Here is a 25,402-nt window from a genome sequence, read left to right as displayed (position 1 = left end):
ACTCTTTGGGTGCACTCGTGCTTTTCAACTTATCATACACCATCATCCAATTTCCATTCGAACGTCATAGAATGAGTTTGAATAGAAAGACCATTTAATCCTGCAGTGGCAACAATTCTATTTCAAGTTCCCATTACGATTTTTGTCAAGTTTGGTATGAAAAGATACAGATATATGCAAATAATTACTTGGAAATAGACCTAATGAAAGATAACTGGTTTCATAACCAGCTATAAAACCGAAGCCTGGGATAAGGTTCAGCTTCGAGCAGGGAAATGATGTCAAGCACAAGACGAAAAGTTCAACTGTTGGAGAAGAATGTCAAGTGAAAGACTTACAACGCTGCCACCGCCAAGACGAATGAGCAAAAGTCACTCAATACGGACGGATACATAGACCCCATATACTGCCAGTGCCAGTGCAGCTTAAGGGAGTTTGATGAAGTGAAAACTGGTTGTAAACTTACACAAGCAGAATATTTCATTTTTACTTTTTCAAAACATCTGCTGAAAAATCACTGTTGAGTTTGCAGGTCGAAAAAAAAAATAGATTCCTGGAAATCGATTCCAGAGATAATTTGGGGAGGACATTCAGGGCCAACTGATGTATTACGTCTCGCTTGCGGCTAATCGATTCTGGCTAACAATGGTTCACTCTAGCTGGTTAGACCTGCAGCTCCTGTGTAAATCTAGTGTTGTGGACAGGCACCTATAGCGGCAGCCTCCACGTGTGTTACTTGTCCAACATGTCTGCAAAAGTCCACCGATAAACTCCCTGCGTGGACTCTAAACATAGCTCCATTGATTTTCTCCCTTGATTATAAAGATTTTATGACAATGTCCCATCAGGGCATCGGAGGGGGGTGTAATTGGCAATGTGTGCTCTAGGCTGTTCTGCTGAAATTTTGAGGCAGGTTATGTCATAGTGCTGCTGACATTTATAAGGAAATGTCCTGAGTGACAAGCAGAAAACAACTTGGTGGGAATGGAGTCATAGAGTTTAGTTGGGAATGTCGAATAATGTCGTATACTACTTGCGAGATTGAATTTCGAGATTGGAGGCAATTTTACAAAAATGGCCACTCTTGGGCTTTCACATGTCAGAAGAAAGCATGGGACATTTTCCTCTATTCATGTGTGTGCCTTCTGTGACAATCAGAAGAAGGGGCCGCAAGTGACCAGCAAGGAGAGTATAGTGAGGTATCTTGTTAAGGCAAAATTTCAACAGATCTGTGGTTTCCGGAACAAAACAAATGGAGTTGAAGATTTCTTGTCTCATCTAAAAACATTTGCATAAACTTGGTAACACTTCGAACCAAATGGTAAAGCAATGTCAAACTAAATAAAAAAAAATGTGGCCCTAACCCTAACCCTTACTAATCTATCTTAATCTCTGATTTGATCTACATTGGGCACAACGTTAACTTGTGGTAGTAAATCTAGACCTCTGTATTTACTTATGCGTCTTCTATGACAGAATTCATGAAAAATATCACAATGAAAAAAGGTGAGCACGATGTCAGATGTGTCAGATGACAACATTGAAATGTTAAATAAAAAGATTTTACTGTCAATTACAAAACTTTTAAACTTGCAAATAATAGAAAATAAAGGGAAGCCACATTTAAAAACCAGCAACCTTTCTTTTTTTGAATTAACAAATGGTCACAGATTTGTATCCATATATTTGGGTTCATATTTCCAAAGCTTATTTGAATATTATCCAAATGCCTTATATAAGCTTTGCCTAATTGGTTTCTTATTTACAAAAACCCCACTATTAATTACCTCATTATTTCAGTATCAGAAGGTGGTGATATAAATCAAATTCCAAACATTCCAATGAAAATAAAACTGTCGCACACACAAAGCTCTCATTGGAAGATTTGCATCCGACAACCATAACCCCTAAGAGCGATATAACAACACACATTAACACATATTAATTAAGTAACATTTAGCAAGGAAGACGCTCTGAGGGTCTTTGTAAAACTCTGGTGACAAAACATCTGATTCACCGCTCAGGTGTGCTCCATCAGCAGAGACTGGTTATATGGGTCCCAGGCCTCCATCATAGACTGCCCCCCCCCCCCCCCCCCCCCCAGTCTCCATCATAGACTGAACCCTCCCAAGTCTCGGTCATAGACTGGACCCCCCCCCCCCCCCCCCCCCCCCCCCCCCCCCCTCTCCAGCCTCCATCATAGGCCGGACCCCCGCTCTCTCCATTCTTAAGAGAGCAGCAGGTAAAGGAAGTTAACTCCACAAGTTCTGCACATTGCAATCCCAAGATACATTCAACTAAAATAGTGAACTAAAGAGTTCTTTCAAGGATCCCTTGAAGGCGATTCTAGGGAGATTCCTAAGCATATTTTCTAAAGGAAACAACAAAAGCTAAATTTTCAGAATGCATGAAAGATTTAATTTGGGACTGATTTACATTCTACAATCTTGCTCAGAAAACACACTCACCCAGGTCTTTAGCAATACACAATCCAATACATAACCCTCAAACATTAAACTAAAAAAGTGAACAGAAAGAGTTCTTTCAAGGATCCCTTGAAGGCGATTCTAGGGAGGTTCCTAAGCATATTTTCTAAAGGTAACAACAAAAAGTACATTTTCAGAATGCATGAAAGATTTAATTTGGGACTGATTTACATTCTACAATCTTGCTCGGAAAACACACTCACCCAGGTCTTTAGCAATACAGAATTCAATACATAACCCCATACGCATATTATGCAAATAATTAATCCTATTTACTCTACTAGTAAACACATAATCTTTTAAAGTCTGGCATAAATCTTTAAATTAACAACTTAAAAAATATATATAAACATATAAATATGACCCAGTGGAAATTAAGTGGCGTGTTGATTATCAGAGGGCATTAAAGTCACTCTGTTAAGTTGTTTTGTTGGGAGTTAAGATGTTTGCTTTGGCCCCATGTCGACTCTGGAGAATCCAAATGCCCTCAGTTGTTCAAAGTCAAAACCAGACCCAGTAACATAACATAACATCACACACACACCCGCACACACACACACTCACACACAAACAGAGTACTGGCAAGGCACCAAGCCGCTCACTGGAGACAATCAGGCAGAGAGTTCCCAGAGTGCTTTGCATAGGCGAAGCATTGTCAGTTTGTCGTTTTTTTTATTATTACTTCAGACATAAGCTCATATAGATAAACACACGACAACAACCGCGTACTCGTGTTACACCAAGCTGTCACGGGCGCTGGAAAAGACTACAGCATAAAGTGCTTACACGCGCGCACACACACACACACGCACGCAGGCACGCACAAACACAAACACACAACGCCATGACACACAGCCCATAGAATCAGCAAAACCCACGCACATATGTTTGGACGTGGATATGCTTGCCAAGACATTTTTCCCTCAGTGTCATGAGGGATTGTAGAGAACAGAACGGGCCCCATGTGCTATTCTGTACTGTACTGTACTGTACTGTGTGTGGGGAGAAATGTCATCGTAGCCTGAGAGAGCTAACAAAGAAGCAGTTAGCCACTTTTAATTAGCCTCATTTAAATGTTGTTTTTTGTCGCCTAAATTAAAACCGTGTGTGTAGTCTCAGCGATGGAGGAAGGTAGGACACGTCCACAGGTACGTTAACACGACGAGATTCCTCAACTACAAACAATAAGAGTACATGGCAGCTAACATGCTAAATAGGGAACGGTGTTGGTTCCTGCCAGGCTCAACTCACAGGGACGGTAAACACTGATATTTATATCCCTTTAAAGTTTGTGTGCATAATTCAAGAAAGTCAGAGGGAACACACAGCGATGCTTGGAGGCAGTTGGCAACCAGCGCATTTGAAGCAATTTCCATGAGGCCCATGGCAGAAGTAAAGGTATGGGGTCTCATAAACCTGTCTTGCAGGCTGCAGAGTTTCTTCCAATAGTGTCTTCTACGGTGAACATTTTATTTCTATATTCCATGTTCCATGTGTTTGTGTGTGTGTGTATGTGTGTGCGCACTGCTTTCCTATACTTCGGTGGTTGCTCATAATTAGGGATGGCATTTTGCATTCAGGCAAAAACAGGGTATGGGGACATGTTAAATGTATGCACACACACACATGTATTATTAACAGACAGTCTTGCAGTCAGGGAGTCAGATGCAAGGGACTGTCAGTCACTGCAGTTACAATGTGCCTGCCCTGCAGCTATGTGTTGATGAGCAACACACACACGCGCACACACACACACACGCGCACACACATACACCAACTGCACAGCATTTTTCCCAGAAGATATGTAATCTGCGCCGGTAAGAAGAGTAAGGGGCGGCATTAGAATACAAAATAAAGAATGTTTCCAACTTAAATTGTCACTTAACATTAGCAGTGTTTTAAAGTGTATGATTTGTTTACAGTAGTCCTGGTGGTTTCCATCTGAGAAGACACTATGGACCAGCTGACCTGTTTAATCCTGCATCTCCCATCATAACTGCCATTTCACTCAACCAAAGATGAAAGAATATAGAATTAATATGTAAATCCTAACACTGAAATCCTTGACAGCAGCAGTTCAAAGATCAGGCTGGATAAGGGTGTTTTTGAATTGAGCGTAATACATTTTGCAGGCTTTGTGAGCCAAAACATTGAACAAAAGTGATAGTTGCACTGAAAAAGTTACATAGTGTAGGTTCAATTATTTAATTATTCATGCACAGACTCCACAGCAACACCCGCCGGCTCTTTTGCTGTTGGAAGCTGTCATTTCATGTTTTTGAAGAGGAGTCGGTTTGGTCGGGTTAGTAAAAACAGTAAAGGGTGAAGATAATGTTTAGGACTCAATGTTTGAGACATGAAATCAAAGCCGCTCTTGATGACCTGGATTTTGGGGTCTGTCGCACTTCTTCTGAATCACTGTCGGTCCGATGTTAAAGGGGTTATAGATCCCTACGTCACAACGTTCCATTTTGGAAGAATGAAAGCATTTGAATGTTGGTTATTGGGTTTGAAGTAATGTTTTTATGGTCAATGTTAAGTAGGTATTCAGGAATTGATTTCTCATTTTGGGGAGACATTGTTGGGTTTGAAACTTCCAAAACATTTCTTACGAGAGACATAGCAAAATAATAGCAGTATATTTATCTCTTTATCTCTTGAATCCGAACAAAATGGCAGAGTAACGTCCCGAAAAAAAATCCCATGATGCATCCTGATGCAAAAGCCCTGTACACCATATTGACTTAACGCTTTCACTCTATTTTTTAGACTCCCTAGTAAATAGTTGACAACTATCTGCCTCTTTTTTCAGGATTAATCCTAACGTGGGAGCAGGTTTTCTCCTGTTTATTTTTTGTGAATGTGAATACAATTTTGAGCGGAAAGTCCCCGAAAATAAATCCACTCATAAAAGCCCAGGTTTATATGTCGCCGACGACGTATGCGAAGCGTCATCACATCAACCACCACAACATGAAGTACTTTGTGCCCTCGCCTTCCGCCTACGAAAGCCAGGCCACTCGGAACAGAACATCACTCCTTGAAAGTCGGAAGAAAAAATGTAACGATCAGTGTTCTTTTATTGTTACACTCCCTCTCTTCCCCGTCCGCGAACACGTTATCGGCGAAAAGCCTGTCTCCTCCCCCACAGCACCACACCAACATTCTGCCAACTTTTATTTTTTTAATGAGCAACAAACCAAACTAAATGACAACCAAAGAGAGGGGGGGGGGGGGGGGGGTAGCGATCGCGCTCAATCCTAAATTTTTCAATAGGCGAACCACGCCCCCCCCCCCCCAAAAAAAAAAAAAAATCCCAGAATGCTGCATTCCATATTCCAGCGGAGAACAATGCGGTGTGCGAGTGACACATACACTGGGAGGAGGAAATGCTTACAAAGCATCAAAGCGGTGCGGCGCAGCGTGGACGGATGGCAGGGGGAGAATGAGGGGAATCTGCTGGGGTGTAACAAGCATCATAGCGACGCCGCGCGCATTATTTGATCACATAATACGAATCTAGGGGCTGTGTCTGTGTGTGTGTGTGTGTGAGACACGCGCCATTTGATCGGATAACGTAAAGCTTTGGTCTGTCGGTGAGTGTGTGCGCATTGTGTTTTTGTGCAATGTGTTTTGTGCATGACTTCATATGTAGCGGGGGCCTCTGGAGTGTGTATAGACGTGTGTGTGTGTGTGTGTGTGTGTGAGCTGTTGTTGCGGTGATGCTGCTATGTGCAGTGGGTTCCACGAACCGTTTACTCCACCAGAATAACCACGAAGGACGTATAGGAAGTGTAGGAAGCGTGTGTGTGTGTGTGTGTATCGGTGTGTCGCTTGTGGGGCTTTTCAAATGCCCTCAGTTGAACGTAGCGTAAAACTCTTTGAGTGAGAGGTAGAGAGAGGGGAGTCTCTCTCTCTCTCTCTCTCTCGCTCGCCCCTATACATTTAGAGCCGTGTCGGAGCCGTCAACCACAGAAGACGACACGCGGGCCTTCTGCTAAATTAAACATGGAGGCAGGCGCACGTGTGTGCCAGACAAGAGAAGGTATAGCGGCGTGCACACACAAACACACACACACACGAGGGAAGCATCACAGGGAGCCGGCGGCGACATGGGGCCCTGGAGGATAAGATCCGTCAATGCAGACGTTTGGAAACACAAGAAGGCTCCGAGGGTAGGGCAACCCGCACTGCAGCGTGCACACACACACACACACACACACACACACACACACACACACAGGCAGGCAGGCAGGCAGGCAGGCAGGCAGGCAGGCAGGCAGACACACACACGTCGCTAGTGTGTGCCACATACATTGTGACATGTATTATTTTACCTGAAGATGACTGACTGACAGACAGACAGACAGACAGACAGACAGACAGACAGACAGACAGACAGACAGACAGACAGACAGACAGACAGACAGACAGACAGACAGACAGACAGACAGACAGACAGACAGACAGACAGACAGACAGACAGACAGAGAGAGAGAGACAGATGACCACACAAAGGAAATAAGAAAAACAGGACACAGAATGTTTTAATCAATTTATTCAATCACAGGCACATCCGACAAAAAAAAGCCTGCATGTGCTACTTCAGCATCGACGTTGAAGACAAAAATAAAAACAACCCCCCAAACAGAACAACTGTCACCGACTGATGTGCCACCATGACCTGCCACAGACAGGGCACCTGGGACCGGTGTTCCCCTGACCCCAGACAACAAGGCGAGGGCAGCAGGGAGACCTCTCTTTTGCTCTTGGTTAGAGCTGCCAGAACGATGCAAGTCTCAAGATGCCCACGCAGGCTCATGATGGCCTGAGACGGTGCAGACTCGGCATCAACATGAAGGCGCAAAAAACGTTTGACTTGAATATCCTAACAAGAGCACGGTAAAATGAAGATATAGGTCACGTGAGATAATATCAAGGGTAGCGATCGCACTGGTTTTATCCCTGTGGTGAAAATAAATACTTTTATGTTCTTTTAACCACCTTTAACGACAACATTCTACTGTTACCAGAGCACTTCCCATGGTACACACATGGAAGCACACAGTCTAGCTCTCCTGGCAAAACCTAATCTAGTCATGTTTCAGCCTGTCACAAATAAACAGGTGGAAATATGTCTGGATGATGTCTGATGTATAGTCCGAACATCCGGGGAGGAGGTGCGCTTGATCTATTCAGCGGCAACGTCCAGCCGGGGCCTAAAGCACTATGGAGAGCACCTGGGTTCACACCCCTTAGCTCCTCCTAAACAGCTCAGTGTAGTAACAGAGAGACAGTGTGGAAGGTCAAAGCAAATACACCGCAGAGCTCAAAACAAAACGATAAAACTTTAAAACAACTCGTAGGCCCCTGCTATGCCTGTTTCATATTTCATTTGAGGCGTCTCCACCGTCGCTTTAGGCTCCGGCTTTAAGAAAACCAAACAACAAAGATATACGGCGTTGCGTTGGAAGGACGCACCGACATTAAAGGAGACAAAGGCGGGGTAAAAGAGGAACAAAAACAAACACACTACGCATATCTACACCTGACAACCCCGACGACAATCAGAGCCCACCTGCACGCAGGTAAGGTGGGGGCGACCTTCAATACAAGTCCTTTTTTTTGCACCCCTGAATCCTGTGATGTTTCCCCCTGCCGTCTTAGGATGCCTTTTGTCGTCGTCGTCGTGGTTACGCTCGTGTTTTCTCCCGCCTCAGTAGTAGAGCTTCTCCAGAAGGAGGGCCAGCATGGCGGCGGCTACGGCCAGCCCCAGACCGATCGTCTTGAGCCTCTCCCGGTCCACGCTGAAGCAGCCGGTGGGGGTGGCCCCGTGGCACTGGCCGTTGGGGGTCTCCTGTTATTGGGGGGGGGGGGGGGGGGGCAGACAAACAGGGAGGGAGAGAGCAAGACGTTAGCCAAGCCCAACTTCTGACAAACATGTGTAAACACGTACTTTCCAGTACTGCATGTCCCTTGTGTTCTCACAAACTGGCCGAGTACCGTTCGAAAAGCAGAGGCCCGTACACCTTATTGAGCCACACGTTGACTTTATTCTTTTTGGACTTTATCCTCGGAGCAAGGTTTCTCCTGTTCATTATCTTTTGCAAAGTGTGGATGCATTTTGGAGCAAGAAGCCCACAAAAAAAAAGTTTTAAAGTCAACGTGTTTGCACATGCGTGTGTGTGTGTCAGAAGTCGATGGCGGCAGTCGACGTTGGGCGAGCGGCAGACGTGGGGCGTGCGAGGCGCGGCGCCATGGAGCGAGACGGCGGGCCGACCTAATCAAAGAGCGGGCGCTTTCGTCACTAATGGGTCGACGCATTAAGGAGCCATCCGTCAGTAACGAGGTGGACCGTTAGGGAGGAGGAGGAGAGGAGGGGGGGGGTAGGAGGAGACGAATAGAATGAGGGGGGGAGAGAGAGAGAGAGAGAGAGAGAGAGAGAGAGAGAGAGAGAGAGAGAGAGGGGGGGAAAGAGAGCGAGCGAGAGTGCGAGTGAGAAAAAAATGGGGCGAGCAAACCAAAGAAAAAGGGGAAATCAGGGACGGGGGGATGTCTTGACCTTGTCTGATAACTGAAAAAAAAAAAAAAGGAAACGAAAAGAAGGTTCCAGAAGGAAATATGGAGATAGAACTAAACCACTAAGAGGTCCTCGCCTCTGATCACCATGTGGCCAACATTCATTCCGGTCCCTGTCCATATTCGCTGACAGGCCGGGCCCCTATCTCAGACACCTACGGGGGGATGATTAAAGAAGCACGGGCCGCTTCATCCACCTGACTCGTCACCCTTAATGCCCTCCTCGAGGGGGCCGGCCCGGTGTTAAGGAACGCCGATTGCTTTTTAATATCTTTAATTGAAGATCCCCGGTTTGACACCCATGATTCAATGTGGTGTCAGTGGCCGTGATGGGAGCGGGCGTTTCACTCTCCACCTGCCGTTGGTCATTGATAAAAGGAAAATATCAGATGTTATGTGCACACTGTGGTTCTCCTGGGGGACAAAGGATGAGGGAAGACGTGTTCAGGCTGTTAGGGGACGCTTGGGTCGGAGGCCGGCTCAGACCACAGAGAGCTCACCTGACACAGACTGTACACCACCTAACACAGAGAGTACACCACCTAACACAGAGAGTACACCACCTGACACAGACTGTACACCACCTAACAGACAGTACACCACCTAACACACAGACAGTACACCACCTAACACAGAGAGTACACCACCTGACACAGACTGTACACCACCTAACAGACAGTACACCACCTAACACAGAGAGTACACCACCTGACACAGACTGTACACCACCTAACAGACTGTACACCACCTAACAGACTGTACACCACCTAACACAGCCAGTACACCACCTAACACACAGACAGTACACCACCTAACACAGCCAGTACACCACCTAACACAGACTGTACACCACCTAACACAGCCAGTACACCACCTAACACACAGACAGTACACCACCTAACACAGCCAGTACACCACCTAACACAGACTGTACACCACCTAACACAGACTGTACACCACCTAACACACAGACTGTACACCACCTAACACACAGACAGTACACCACCTAACACAGAGAGTACACCACCTAATACACAGACAGTACACCACCTAACACAGCCAGTACACCACCTAACACAGCCAGTACACCACCTAACACACAGACAGTACACCACCTAACACAGCCAGTACACCACCTAACACAGCCAGTACACCACCTAACACAGCCAGTACACCACCTAACACAGCCAGTACACCACCTAACACACAGACAGTACACCACCTAACACAGCCAGTACACCACCTAACACAGCCAGTACACCACCTAACACACACAGACTGTACACCACCTAACACACAGACTGTACACCACCTAACACAGCCAGTACACCACCTAACACAGCCAGTACACCACCTAACACACAGCCAGGACACCACCTAACACACACAGACTGTACACCACCTAACACACTCAGCCATTACACCACCTAACACACAGCCAGTACACCACCTAACACACAGCCATTACACCACCTAACACACTCAGCCATTACACCACCTAACACACTCAGCCATTACACCACCTTACACACAGCCAGTACACCACCTAACACACTCAGCCATTACACCACCTAACACACAGCCATTACACCACCTAACACACAGCCAGTACACCACCTAACACACTCAGCCATTACACCACCTAACACACAGCCAGTACACCACCTAACACACAGCCAGTACACCACCTAACACACAGCCAGTACACCACCTAACACACTCAGCCATTACACCACCTAACACACAGCCATTACACCACCTAACACACAGCCAGTACACCACCTAACACACAGCCATTACACCACCTAACACACAGCCATTACACCACCTAACACACAGCCATTACACCACCTAACACACAGCCAGTACACCACCTAACACACTCAGCCATTACATGCTCAACACCGCCAAACTTTTGTTGAGGTCACCTTTGGTTGCGGGGGATTTGTTGCGGGGGGGGGTGGACAGCGATCCTTTTGGTCCGGTAATGTGTCTCTTATTCTTTAGAGCGTGACTTTTGAGGAACATTTGCTATAGCCGGAGCCCTTAAGAGGAGGTAATTTCCGCAGTGGTGATTTTGCTGCACTTAAATATATAAAGAAAAAAACATATTTTTTCAAATTAAGTAACAAAACACACCACTGTGTGAGCATGTATATGGGGAACGTGCAATCACAGCACAGCAGGGCAGCCAGTGAGACGTTGCATAACGACCCGATATTTATAATGAATTCTCCATATGGAAGCCTGCTTGTGTGTGTGTGTGTGTGTGTGTGTGTGTGTGTGTGTGTGTGTGTGTGTGTGTGTGTGTGTGTGTGTGTGTGTGTGTGTGTGTGTGTGTGTGTGTGTGTGTGTGTGTGTGTGTGTGTGTGTGTGTGTGTGTGTGTGTGTGTGTACGCTGGCTTTTCACATGTGTACGTCTCTCTCTGCGAATCAGCATGCTTCCTGATGCGGTCCACACTGGTCCAACAGTTCACTCCTACACTGCGTCGCTCCTCTCGACTGAGGGAGGTAAGATATGGGGGGGGGGGGATATGGACACCTAAGAGTCTAAGGTTCCTGCCCACCCACTTCCCTCTCCCCCCACCTCCCTCTCCACCCACCCATCTTCTGCTGGGTTCAACCGCTAACTCCACCTCTCGCCCTTGAGGTTAAGCTGCATTCCCACGCGCCCATCATACAGCGTGCCTGCAGTGGGCGGCCACGCCGATCATCGTCCCCGTTACCCCGTGACACCGGCGTGGAACTCGGTGGTTCGCCTCGGTGACTTTAACCCGAGGTGGGCGCCTCGGCGGTTCCCCGCCATGACAATACGGCGGATCCTTTTACCTCCGAACACCCACTCGACACGCCACGGCAACTCGTGGAAGGCTCGGGGACAATGGTTAGGACTGGGTGTGGGTGCTTGATCTAGCTCCCCCCCCCCCCCCTGCCCCCACCGTCACCAAGTATCGAGGAACGACACGCAGCTGGGCCTGACTCATCGGGTGCGATTGAAAGTGATCCTGCCGGTGTTTTGTGCAAAAGGAAGAAAAAAAAAAATGACCAAAGAAAAAAGGGAAAAGGCAAAAGAGAAACGATGGGTCACGTTCACCAGCCGCTGTGGTTCCGGTTACAGCCGTCTCCAGAGGACAGATAAAGGCATGGAACGAGCGCACGAGGCAGGATGGGCTGGCCAGGGCAACCAGATCCAGCGAGTGGGCTCTCCGGTTTGCATTCTGGCCTGTATATCGCTTGTTTCTCCCCCCCCCCCATGGTATCTCCCATCGTCCCAACGGGTTGTGAGACAAGGGGGGGGGATACGTACACAGAGAAGGGAACAGCGCTCCCTAAGGTCCTGTAATGTGACTCCAATTTTTCCAAGCATGACTTTTGTGGAACATTTGTCATTGCGGCGGGGGTACGGAGAGGAGGGAAGGTCCTCTGCTGTGATTTTGCGGCACTAAATATATAAGGAAAGAAAGTTCTGTATTGAACTGTATTGAACCCCTCCCCCCCATGATATCTCCCATCGCTGCCCGGGTTGGGAGACAAGGCAAGATGTCCACAAAGGGCACACATGCCTCTGTCCCCGTGGAGAGGTGGAGTCGGAGGGAGTAGGGAGCGAGAGAGGCGAACGAGGAGAGAAACTGTGAAACGGCCTGGGTACTCAAACAAGGCATGATGCTGATTACGTTCCCTGAAAAGTGTCCAACGAATAAACACAGTGAAAAGTTTACGTTTTGCCTGCTGATGTATCCCCAAAAGTTATTTTACTTTTTAAAGGGGTGATATCATGCCACCAGCTGTGACAGTTTGAGTGTGAGTGTCCACCTCGATGTATGATGGAAAGATAAGCAACATTAGTTAAGAGTCTAGTGGTTAGGCCGGTAGACTGATCTATCCAGCACACATCTAGGTGGACACGCCCACTTCAGATGTCACTAAAACACAAACAGGAAAAGGCCGATTTTCAAACGGCTTGCAATGGCTAATCCCGGTAGGCATAATGTCACCCCTTTAAGGGGAGCTTGGGGTAAGCACTAGAGTGAGCAGCAGCCTACCGGAGCAGTGTTCAGGATGAGCTGCGACCTAACGACCAAACGAGACAAGGCTTCAAAGTAACAGCGTGAGAAAGAAAACAGGAAACACAAGAAAAATAGGAGGGCGGGAATTTAGGATGACAGCGCGGTAAATGTGGCTAAACCTAATCCTATATCTCTTGGGCAGCTCGACTATCACCATCACCTCGGGTTCCTCATTGTCCCACAAAATAACCCACATGAAAGAGGAAGAGGAGATGAAGAGGAGGTTGGTGGGGGAGTTAAAGTGAAACATGATCAAACTCCACAACTTGACGCTGAACATAGAGGAGTGTGTAAGGGGAGAGGGAGGGAGGAACGTTGGCAAGGAAACACCCGAGGCGTCTTGCACGACGCCAACGCTGGAAACGAACAATACCGGAGAGGAAGAATGACAGGAGACCAGTTTGGACCGTCGACGACGAGGTGGACGAGAGGGGGAGACCGCACTCAGAGGAAACGCATTCCTGTCCCAGCACAAGCCTGGTTAAAGGTGACATATTATACCCCCAGTTGTGAGTGTAATTAGCCGATACAAGCCGTTTTGAAAATCTGCCTATTCTGACATCACAAGTGGGTAAGTAGTGGGCGTGTCCACCTAGATGTATGACGGATAGATGAGCAATGTTTGCTAGTGTCCACTGGGTAGGCTGGTAGACTGATCTATCCAGCACACATCTAGGTGGACACGCCTACTTGTGATGTCAGAAGAGGCAGATTTTCAAAACGGCTTGTAACGGCTAATCACACTCACAACTGGTGGTTTAATATGTCACCTTTAAGGGTTCGTTATCTCTGACTTATTCGCTCAACAAAGAGACCAACAAGTTCCTTTCGCAAGGAAACGAAAACATGAAAAGTCAATGATGAAGCCATGGTCTGATGTTAAATGTGGAAAAATATATCAGGGATATAACTAGTCCCCTGTGTAAATACTTGGTAGCATATGAGAAAAACTTTTTGAATATGGTTAAAATATAAGTGAAACTGTGGCACTTCAACTGTAAAAAGGAAATGAAGGAAATAATGAGTTTCTGTATTGATCTGGATTAACCCAAAGAAAGCTGGACAGAATGTGTCATATGCCTCGACCTTGATTACACTTCTGTCGTATATCTCACTCTGTGATTCAGTTTTCTCCTTCATCTATTCTTTGAATTTTCCCATTCACTCATCCATTCCATCAACTATTTTGTCAAATTCATTCACACACCTCCTGTAGCATTAAAGGGGATGTTTTGTGACCATATACGGTAATTTATGGGCGTACAAGTACGGTATTGAGCAAAGCCGGGCATGAGCATGAGGGTTTAGAATGACTGGTATTTATCAACGGCGGGAAACAGAAAGGTGCCTACGAAAACAACAACAATGCTGGATCCCAACTTCATAGTGTGACCGATAATTCTAAATGTGCTGTAAAGGATAGGATTTAGAAACAACCATCCTCAATGCTTCCTTGGGTCACATACACACACACTTACACCAGATGTCAGAGGAACGCCTCACCCTTGCATAACATGCCCCATCGCTCATCTTTACAGACGCACACGGACACGTGCCAAAAAACCATGCAGTTTATCCAAGACGACCCACGCAAGAGCAGCGCAATCACCTTCAAGGCGGCTTAGTGAAGGCCCCTGTTTACCTTGGCAAGTGTGGACATGGTCTGGATTTATAGGATGTACACACTGATTGTATGTTGTACGTCCTTAAAAAAATACATAGCATTGTGTAGCATCTTATCCTAGCTATCTTTGTTGTATAAGGGGAATGGGTTAACCTAACAAATGTTAGTGCTAGGCACTTGGTTCTATGAGCATCCTTACTGTACCGACAGCGATATATTGTTTCTCTTTCTTCTGATAGATGTACTTATTGTAAGTCGCTTTGGATAAAAGTGTTTTTGCTAAATGCCCTAAATGTAAATAGGAAGTTGGTAGGCCCAAAAGAGCCGTCGCTAACAAGGTTAGCGCACTGAGTACACGTCCAAGTTAAGAGGAGGATGAATTATAACTCAAACCCCCCTGCTGATAGGCGTGAGGTTGGGGGGTGGGGGCTGGAGGTCATTCGATCACAGTAGTGGCCTGAGTGCGTACAGTTTCAGCAGATCACACCGCCCTGCCACGCGGGCCGCCAGCACAAGATGTGTGTACCCTGGGGTCATCTTTCCGATGAACCCTCCCGTCACACACAGCATACATGTTCATAAACGCGTGACACTAAAGAGATGCATACAATTACCGCTGAGGAGATATCGCCTGGAGCCACAAAGCTACAAAGCCCAACACTGAGATATTCCTATGAAAGTAGACCAGGCTCCATAGAAATATAAATCAATCATCAATCAGTGGGTGGGTTGGTATGTATTAGTATCATTTAATTGAAAAGTTCATAATACTAATTGGATAGCCACACTGGATCACACTGAGGCCTCAACCACCATCAACACACACACACACACACACACACACACACACGCGTGTGCGCGCGCGCAAAGTGGATTTAAACGATGGGGAGTATGCAATAGCTTTCGACCCAGCAACTCTCAGTGATATGTCAGCGTTTATATGCACCGTGCCCCGTAACCAAACATCAAACAACACTTTGGTAACCAGATTCTTATCTGGGGCAACCAATGAACGCATCCAATATTAAAATCCCGCTCTACCTTCTACAGGGCAGCAGCTGTTCCTCAATGGATTGAACACATTTAAAAAATAAATGAACTCGCTGAACTGTGCCACCGGTTGATAGATGGAGAGACACGGTGAGAGAGAAGACACACTAACACCACTGAATAAACCACCACAGAAAACCGATTGCTAAATCATTGCGCATCCTGTAGCCTTTTGTTAAATCGTTTGTTAAATCGTTTTTTTTGTTGATCTATAAAAAGCACAGTGCCGACGAAAAACCTTTTGACATTACAAAATCAACACGGGAGAATGGGGTCATGTAATAACCGTTTGACACAGAAAAAACGAGCGCTGAAAATAGAGATGATTGATGGCTTAACACAGTTTAGAGTGTTCCTGTGACTTTCGTTTCATAAGTGTACAAAAAAAAAAAAAACACCAAAGCTGTGTAATACCATCTGACATGCTGAGCGAAAAAATAAAATAAACAAATGACAAAAATAGCTACCAGTATGTCTCGCAGGCAAAACAACTGACGTGATTAAGGTGTAACCAAGCCTATTTTAAAAGCCACGCTGCAATGGGAGCCGGGGTTTACTTTTATCCAGGCCATAAAAGAAATCCTAATCTTCGATTTCCTATGTTTTTTTCTGTGTGCATAACGCAACATCAAAGCAAGGCTGCCATCACAGTTGCATCTTGTCGTAATGTCATTGCCAAGCATTGGAATTGTTCGGGAGGCGATACAGCACTCAGGGTGTTTCTTTGTACGGGCTTATGTCTGCCTGTTTGTGCAGGCTGTTGTGTTTTTCTCTCAATGAGAAAGTGTACGTGTGTGTGTGTCTGTGTGTGTGTGTTTGTTTGTGTTTGTGTGTATGTGTGTGTGTGTGTGTTTATGTGTGTGTGTGTGTGTATGTGTACGTGTATGTGTGTATGTCTGTGTCCCAGAGTGCCTTCAGCTACCACAGTCTGCCAGGCACACCGCAGGGGGGAACTTCTTTCTCAGCTTCTCGGTCGAAAGCGTCGATGGGCCGTTGTCCCTGCCTGCACGTGATTTCATATTGGTTATGATGCAAACCATGAGCAACCACACCAAAACACCCTCAGCCTCTTCCTTCACGTGTTTGTGTGTGTGTGTATGTGGCTGTCATCCATCTTTGTGATGCCCGTGTGTGTGTGTGTGTGTGTGTGTGTGTGTGTGTGTGTGTGTGTGTGTGTGTGTGTGTGTGTGTGTGTGTGTGTGTGTGTGTGTGTCACCAGGTGGTAATGGGCGGTGGGTTGCACATTCTCAGGAGGAGTTGACCGAACACACACTGACATGGACGGACAGAGAAGAGGTCAAAGGTTAGTTCTGGTGCGAGAGGACTTCCTTTGGAGGACTACCTCATTAACCCTGACCGGCTGATGTGCCAGCATCCCAGGCAACCGTTACCTAGGTTACAGGTGTCAGGGCACATGGTGCTGATATTTGGGAGCAAAGGACAAGAGGTTAGCAGCTAGCAAGATATCGTCCAATTTAATATGCTGCCTGGTGGCACGGACGAGACAGAGGTACTCGCAACAAGAAGAACGTACTTATAAGTGGGTTCAATTACAGATGACATTGATCCATCTCTGAGAAAATTATAATGCACTTGAATTCCAATAGAGCAATGAACATGTGTCTGTGTGTGTCAGCAATGGACTGATAAACGTTTGTGTTGGGCCACAAAAAAAGGGAATAAAGATACAATATTAAGATAAGGTAAAAAAAAAATGATATATGGTACTATAATGTGATGTACAAGATAAATTAGAGATAAACGAGTCAAAGCCAATTCGCTTTTGTGGCCGAGAGTGACTTTTCAGTATAACAGAGCTAAGTCCTCCTTACGTTTCATTTTAAACCAACCTCACCATACAGAAGTCTCGCGGTCGTGGACATTAAAAATAAACACGAAAACCAACAAAAATGTACGAACATAATAGAGCCATTCACCAGGAGTAAAATAACCCTGAATCTATACAATCCCTCCCTTGAGAGAACACCAGTGGTGCAGCTAAACCCAGGGAGGGACAATTCCTTCTCCTGGTCATGAGTATTAAAGTAAACTCAGAACTACTCCCGTCCTTGTCCTTTAAAGGACGCCCCAACGAAAATCAATCAATGTCCTTTATAATCTTGTGTCTCACTATCTCCCTATCTTGGAGCACTTTCATTCTGACATTCTCTCCGCCATTCATTCTCTCCGACCGGCCGATGGAGCAGGCCTGGGGGGTGGGGGGGGGGCTCCTCTTTTTGTACGACTGTCTCCTTGAGAGGGTTGTTCTTTGAAAAGAGCTGATTATTTGAAGGCACTTTGACGGACTGCCGACCGAAGGGAAGAGAGACCATTTCTCCACCTTCCCCCCTGCTCCTATAGTCATATGACCCCCCATCACCTCCCTCTACCCCTCTCCCTCTCCCCCAAACGCACACACTCCTCTTTCATTTTATTCCATCTTTCAATTTAATCTCAAGAGAGAGACAGCGAGAGAGGGAGAGACAGAGAGGGAGAGAGAGAGAGAGAGAAAGAGAGACAGAGAGGGAGAGAGAGAGAGAGAGAGAGAGACAGAGAGGGAGAGTGGGGGAGAGAGAAACAGAGAGTGAGAGAGAGACAGAGAGTGAGAGAGAGACAGAGAGGGAGAGAGCGGGAGAGAGAGAGACAGAGAGGGAGAGAGAGAGACACACAGCGAGAGAGAGGTAGACAGTGAGAGCTGTTAAGGTGCTCTCTCCTCTTCCTCTCTTCACCTACGCATCAAGCCCCCCCCCCCCCCTTCATTGTACCCCCTAAGAGACTCATTACAGTCCCTTCCCTTCTGCTGAAAGGACCTGTTAGCCACTATAAAAGGAGGGCCTAGAGAGGCAGAGAGAAAAAACGTGAAAAATAGATGGAGAGCCAGAGAGAGAGGGAGGGAGAGGGAGAGAGGGAGACAGAAAAGAGAGACTGAGAAAGTGGATGATGTGTGAATAACCGCGTGAGAGAGGCGCAAAGGGACGGTGTGCGGCGCAAAAGGGCCATGGTGAGACAGACTCGGCGTGCCGCTCTTTGCTCGTCCCCTTCCCAGAATCCCCTGGGGTGGGCTGTTCCCTTTGTGGCGCTGACCATGGTAGTGCCGCAGCCTCCCTTCATTACCGGGTCTCCGGACGCAGTGGGAGGGCCCGGGCAGAGAGGAAGGAGGACACAAAGCCAGGGGAGAGAGTGGTGGAGGGAAGCTGAGCAATTTACCGTTTGATGGTTTTTTCAATGAAAGGAAAAGGCATTTATTTCATGTCTGACACACGCAGATGCGCATTACCGCCGGCATGGGCAGGCCAGCTATAACTGTGAAATAGTACAGCTTTGCCAATCCATGCCGAGGAACAAATCTCATACTTTTCGAGACAACGATTTTATTTTGGGCTTTTAGGCCCTAGGTTTCGTTGATCGACGGATGGCTGTCAATGTGGATTTAAAGTAGCAAGAATTTGTTTCTGACCACTAGGGGGACCGGGAATACACGCACCGGAGTACAAACACTTGTTCGTTCAAAAATGTTCAAAAAACCTCACATAATTTCTATTGTGCATCGCAATGAGCACATTTGCTGACCTGATAATCGCAATCGAAAATGTATGAAGTGATTAACACTAGACTGAACATTCAGGGCTGTGTGAGCCAGACATCATGGCCCAATAACGCCTTTTTACCATCAAGTGTCTATAAGAGGATTTGTAAAAGGGGACCAATCATGGGGTTCAAATGAGACAGCGATTCATCAAGAGGAACAGAGGAAAATGTAATGCACAGCTTCTCCGGTCGATACGGTGAGCCTTCACTCGTCATGTGGTTGCGCTGAAATTCTCATCTCCTGAGCTTTGCGACTCACACCTCAAACACCAAACATAGAATGACAGAGGGTCGCCTGGCCTTTGACCTTTCAAACCCCGACGCAAACTGCTCTCCAGGCAGGAGCATACTGCGATGAGGTTTTCCAACAAACCTCCATCCAATCCATTCGACCCCTCCCTCCACAACTCTCCTACCTGTCCAACCATCAGTGCACCGTGGCTCCAACCCCTCCTCCCTGCCCATCCATCCAGCCCTTTTTAAGCCCCTGATTCCAGCGATCCATCTATCCATCCCTCCATCTATTTGGCAATTTACACCCATGCAGTCGTTTCTTCCAGCCTGTCAGTTGCCGATCCGTCACTCCTCAAACCCTCCCCATCTGTCCGCCCCGGTTGCATCGCCACAGTGACCCTGCGTGCACGCGCACACATGCTCGCACAACCACACACACACAGACACAGACAGACACAGACACAGACACACATGACTGTGTGGAAGTGGGCTGGTACGCAATCATCCCGTTGTTACTGAAATGATTGCATTTTTTTGTTGGAAGTCCGTATCGTACTGCAGTCCACCACAAAAAACAAGTATTTACATTTATCGCGCACACCTTTGTGAATTGCTGTAATTTCCATCAGTAAACTCGTACTTGTTTTTTTTGTGCCACCTTTCTCGTGATTACGAGTGCATTCGACTGTGCAGGTTGATCAGTTTACTTATCTGTCTGTATTTATGCAAATGTATATTATATATATGCAGCAGCTCAAATTCCGCATTAAGTATTACCGTTTAGTCATGACCGTGCGAGTTCTGCTTCCTGCATGTGTGTTGTGTATGTGAGTCTGCGTGGCTTTAAGAAAAGAAAAGTAAGACCAAGGCCGGTGTTTCAAAAGGAACTCCACAGCTACCGATCCATCAATTAGCGCGGTGACTCTCCGGCATCAAGTGTAGCGCGGCCAGGTCAAAAGGACCACCATCATCATGGTTACCATCACTACCAACAGCAAAAGGACCACCATCATCATGGTAGGGCTGGGCGATAAACCGATTTTATCGATTAACTCGAGTGTTTAGCTCACGTCGACTTATTTAAATGAAAATCGGTATTCTCTTCAACATCAGCCAACGCTTCCATCTCAGCTCCCGTAGTTCGGAATGGGCTCAGCCCTGCCCCCGCACAGAGCGCGCATTTGCCAAAGTGATACACAAACATGGCAGCGAGTGTGACAAGTTCTACACAACAATTTATTCATATATGTATAATCTATTTTGAGGTAAACATAATTCAATTGAAATATATCTGTGTGGTTTAATAATTTGTCGATCTGTTGGTAATTCGTCGATCTGTTGGTAATGCCTCAGGGCTCCAGTAGGGGGTTCGCGCTCCTCTTCCTCATTCAATACAGACGAGTGAAGGAAAGAGCTGCGTGTGTGTTTTTCTCATTCTTCTCCTGTTACTATTCCCTTTTTTAAGGTAATTACCGTTTACAAAACACTGTATATTTATGAACACATGTTGAAAGTTTGATTGTTATGTTGGCACTTTATCAGAACTACCTCTTATCATTAGTAATATTTTATGTTTACAGAAATATTTTATTTAATATTTTATATATTTTACATTTTATGTTATGTTACAGGTTACACTGTTTACAATGGCAGGGCCTGCCATAATGCCTTTTTATGTAAATCGATTTAAATCGGAAATCGGATTTTTTGTGAAAAAATCTGGTTGTTTTTTTTGGGCCATATCGCCCAGGCCTACATCATGGTTACCATCACTACCAACAGCATCAGGATCATCATCATCATGGTTACCATCACTACCAACAGCATCAGGACCACCATCATCATGGTTACCATCACTACCAACAGCATCAGGACCACCATCATCATGGTTACCATCACTACCAACAGCATCAGGATCATCATCATCATGGTTAACCATCACTACCAACAGCATCAGGTCCACCATCATCATGGTTACCATCACTACCAACAGCATCAGGATCATCATCATCGTGGTTACCATCACTATCAACAGCATCAGGACCACCATCATCATGGTTACCATCACTACCAACAGCATCAGGACCACCATCATCATGGTTACCATCACTACCAACAGCATCAGGACCACCATCATCATGGTTACCATCACTACCAACAGCATCAGGACCACCATCATCATGGTTACCATCACTACCAACAGCATCAGGATCATCATCATCATGGTTACCATCACTACCAACAGCATCAGGACCACCATCATCATGGTTACCATCAATACCAACAGCATCAGGACCACCATCATCATGGTTACCATCACTACCAACAGCATCAGGATCATCATCATCGTGGTTACCATCACTATCAACAGCATCAGGACCACCATCATCATGGTTACCATCACTACCAACAGCATCAGGACCACCATCATCATGGTTACCATCACTACCAACAGCATCAGGATCATCATCATCGTGGTTACCATCACTATCAACAGCATCAGGACCACCATCATCATGGTTACCATCACTACCAACAGCATCATCATCATCGTGGACCAGATGGAGCACGGGGTCAAAAGGTCTTGGGGACCAGCTGGGGACGTGGTCGCATGCTGAGAACCCCCAGGTCGGGGGATGGATAATGGAGCGAAAAGTTGCGCGGGGAAAAAATAAAAGTGGTTTCCAATTGCCCGACACGACTTTATTACTGCGCGTCAAGATGGTGAGTGCTCCATTCCGACAGGAAGGAGTAGTCAGCTGCCCGCCCGTTTAGTTGGGTGGGAATGTATCATCGTAAATGTTTCTATTAGTCACAGAATATGCCGTCGTGCCTCTCCGGCTAAGGGCAGCATGAGGAAAATAAATTAATTCACATCGTCTATATGTGAAGTGGAAAAAGAGAAATATATCATTTGAGGCAATTTCATGTTTAAATGCATAGGAATGGTTGTGTTGGTGTGTGTGTGTGTGTGTGTGGGCGCGGAGGCGTGTGTATCTGTGCGTGAAAAGTGCGGTAAAGATTTTGAGGAAGGTTTACAAGGTCCAGTCACTTGCCGCTGAAATTTTTATACATGCGATCATAGAGTAATGTACTGCTTGGCTGGACACAAAATACCTCGTTTAAAACGCTCCCTTTCTCTGTCAAACGCGTCTCTCAACCCCCCCCCCCCCCCCCTCTGTTCTCTCTCTCCCTCCCTCTAGCCCTCGGCCCCCGTTCGTGTTCTCTCTCTCTCTCTCTCTCTCTCTCTCTCTCTCTCTCTCTCTCTCTCTCTCTCTCTCCTTCTTCTTCTTCTTCTTCTCCTCCCCCCCCTCCCTCCCTCCCTCCCTCTCCTTCTCCCTCTCTCCCCCCCCCCCCCCCCCCACCGTTTCTCAAACCATACCCTCTGCCATCCTTCATCCTTTTCTTAAGTCCATCCTCTTTCTCCCTCGGTCCCTCTCACTCGCTCTGTCCCTCCCTCTCTGGGTATAAAGGCTGCTGGAGTGTGAAATTAGAAAGTGTATCGTATATATTTTGCTCCGCAGCGACGTCTTGTGCGCTATAAGCCTCAGCCAGACCGGCTGGGGAATAATCGAGCAAACGCACCGACACACAAACACACACACACATAGGCATAGTGACACACACACACACACACACACACACACACACATAGTGACACACACACACACGCATGCATAGTGACACGCACACACACACACATATACATACACACATGCATAGAACACACATACACACACATAGGCATGAAGGCGAGCAAACAAACACACACACACACACACACTTATTTACACACCCACACACACACATAGCCACCAAATAAGTAGCACAAACAGGAGAGTGCATACGAGAGTGACGTTAATTCAGAGAGACAGAAGAAGAGGAGAGGGAGACGGAGATGAAGAGAGAGCGAGAGAGATGGAGGCAACGGAGAGAGTTTAGCTGGGCCCATCATGGCTTAAAACTCACCCCCAAATCACTGGGGATATCGACGCAGAAGCACGAATGTAAAAGGTCTGTGGCCCGTTTGCACGCACACAACACAAACAGACCTGGCACACTAACCGTGTGTGTGTTTGATTAGAACCAACCAGGGTTGACCTGATCCAACTATCCTTTCTAGGCTTTAAAAGATAAAGGGTTGATGTGTGTATATGAGTGGCGGCGACCTTCTTAGCAGTTCAGGTAATCTACTGCTACATGGATGATAGAGAGAGAGAGAGAGAGAGAGAGAGAGAGAGAGGGAGGGCGAGAGAGAGAGAGAGAGAGAGAGAGAGAGAGAGAGAGAGAGAGAGAGAGAGAGAGAGAGAGAGAGGGGGCGAGAGAGAGAGAGAGAGAGAGAGAGAGAGAGAGAGAGAGAGAGAGAGAGAGGGGGGGGGGCGAGAGAGAGAGAGAGAGAGAGGGGGGGGGCGAGAGAGAGAGAGAGAGAGAGAGAGAGAGAGAGAGAGAGAGAGAGAGAGAGAGAGAGAGAGAGGGGGCGAGAGAGAGAGAGAGAGAGAGAGAGAGAGAGAGAGAGGGTGAGAGAGAGAGTGAGAGAGGGGGGGAGAGAGAGGGGAGAGAGACAGGGAGAGACAGGGAGGGAGAGAGAGAGAGAGAGAGAGGAAATGTCACAGCTCACCTGTCTGTATTAGCATGTTGAGGTGTTTGCATCCATATGTTTAACCATGTGTCGAGTGCGTGCCACATGACCCTGTGCAGGCTCATATTTTTATATTTTATTTAATCTTGGTTACAAGCAGTGCATTTCAGTGAAACTCGTAGTGTGACTGCAATATACACACGGGGGTGGACTAGAGCATTTTAAGGTCTAGTCTACTGAGACTGAGTTTGCTCTGCAAGACCTTTCTGAGAGAATACTATCGGTGCCTCAACTATCTACAGAGTTAGCCACAGGGCTAGTAGAGTACAAACAAACGTTTTTCTTATTGTTTAACCTCAGTATTCATGTTAATGAATCTGCGATGAGCTATATTTAAATACATAAATAAATAAATGCATTAAATATATTAAAATGGAGATATTACCAGTACAAAATGAGATACATTTTGCTACTTGTGAACCAAGACTATCCAAACAACTGACACTTTTGGAACAATAAACAACAATAAAATGAATATTAGGAACCGCTTTCTAGCTTGTAGACTATAGACCTCAACTCAAAGGCTGCTTTATACCTAAGCTATGGGCTTTGTAGATCAAACTCAAGTCTTTCTCCAATGATCCTGGACAGCCCGCTCTATTTACTTTCTCACAGTCAGCTTCAAAAGCTTTTTCTCAGCAGTGGCAGTGGGGGGAAAGTAGAGAAAAAGTGATGTATTTGCAATTATTTTCGGTCATTAATGTATTTCCCCCCCCCTTCCGATCCAGTACCGTATTTAGTGCTATACAGCCATGGAAACGACTTTCGTCGACAGCGATTCGAACAGGAAGCTGTTATTAAAGTTGCTTAATACGCGGACCCCTCCTATTATGGTGGGGTCCAGACTGATTATTATCATCAGCGCACATCCACTGCTTTTAAGGGGCATTGTGTAGAATTAGCAAGCATCTAGTGGAACGGAATCAGCAGACAAGGATTACATGACTTCATCTTTAAATCTAGTAAAAAATATATAATAATTGGAGGTGCCCATGGTCCTGTCCTCCCCTACCATACCTTCCTGTCTATCTCACTCTATCATAAAGAATAATTATTTTTTTTATTATAAAAAATATAATCGTAAAAGAAATGATAAAATATATAAATATATATATTCGACTAGCTCTTTTTGCAC

General features: G+C 46.2%; 1 protein-coding gene across 1 annotated transcript in view; it reads right to left on the bottom strand.

Annotated features, from left to right (window-relative positions):
* Positions 1-7,029: 7,029 nt before the first annotated feature.
* Positions 7,030-25,402, bottom strand: part of cdkal1 (CDK5 regulatory subunit associated protein 1-like 1) — a 230,509-nt gene continuing 212,136 nt past the window's right edge. The window contains exon 15 of the mRNA XM_030369576.1: positions 7,030-8,343. Coding sequence (XP_030225436.1) covers positions 8,203-8,343 — 141 coding nt within the window. The 3' untranslated portion in view covers positions 7,030-8,202. The remainder of the gene's footprint in view (positions 8,344-25,402) is intronic.

The sequence above is a fragment of the Gadus morhua genome, chromosome 11 (assembly GCF_902167405.1).
Source record: "Gadus morhua chromosome 11, gadMor3.0, whole genome shotgun sequence".
In the NCBI taxonomy this organism is placed as follows: domain Eukaryota; kingdom Metazoa; phylum Chordata; class Actinopteri; order Gadiformes; family Gadidae; genus Gadus; species Gadus morhua.
This window is presented reverse-complemented; position numbering and strand designations above follow the sequence as displayed.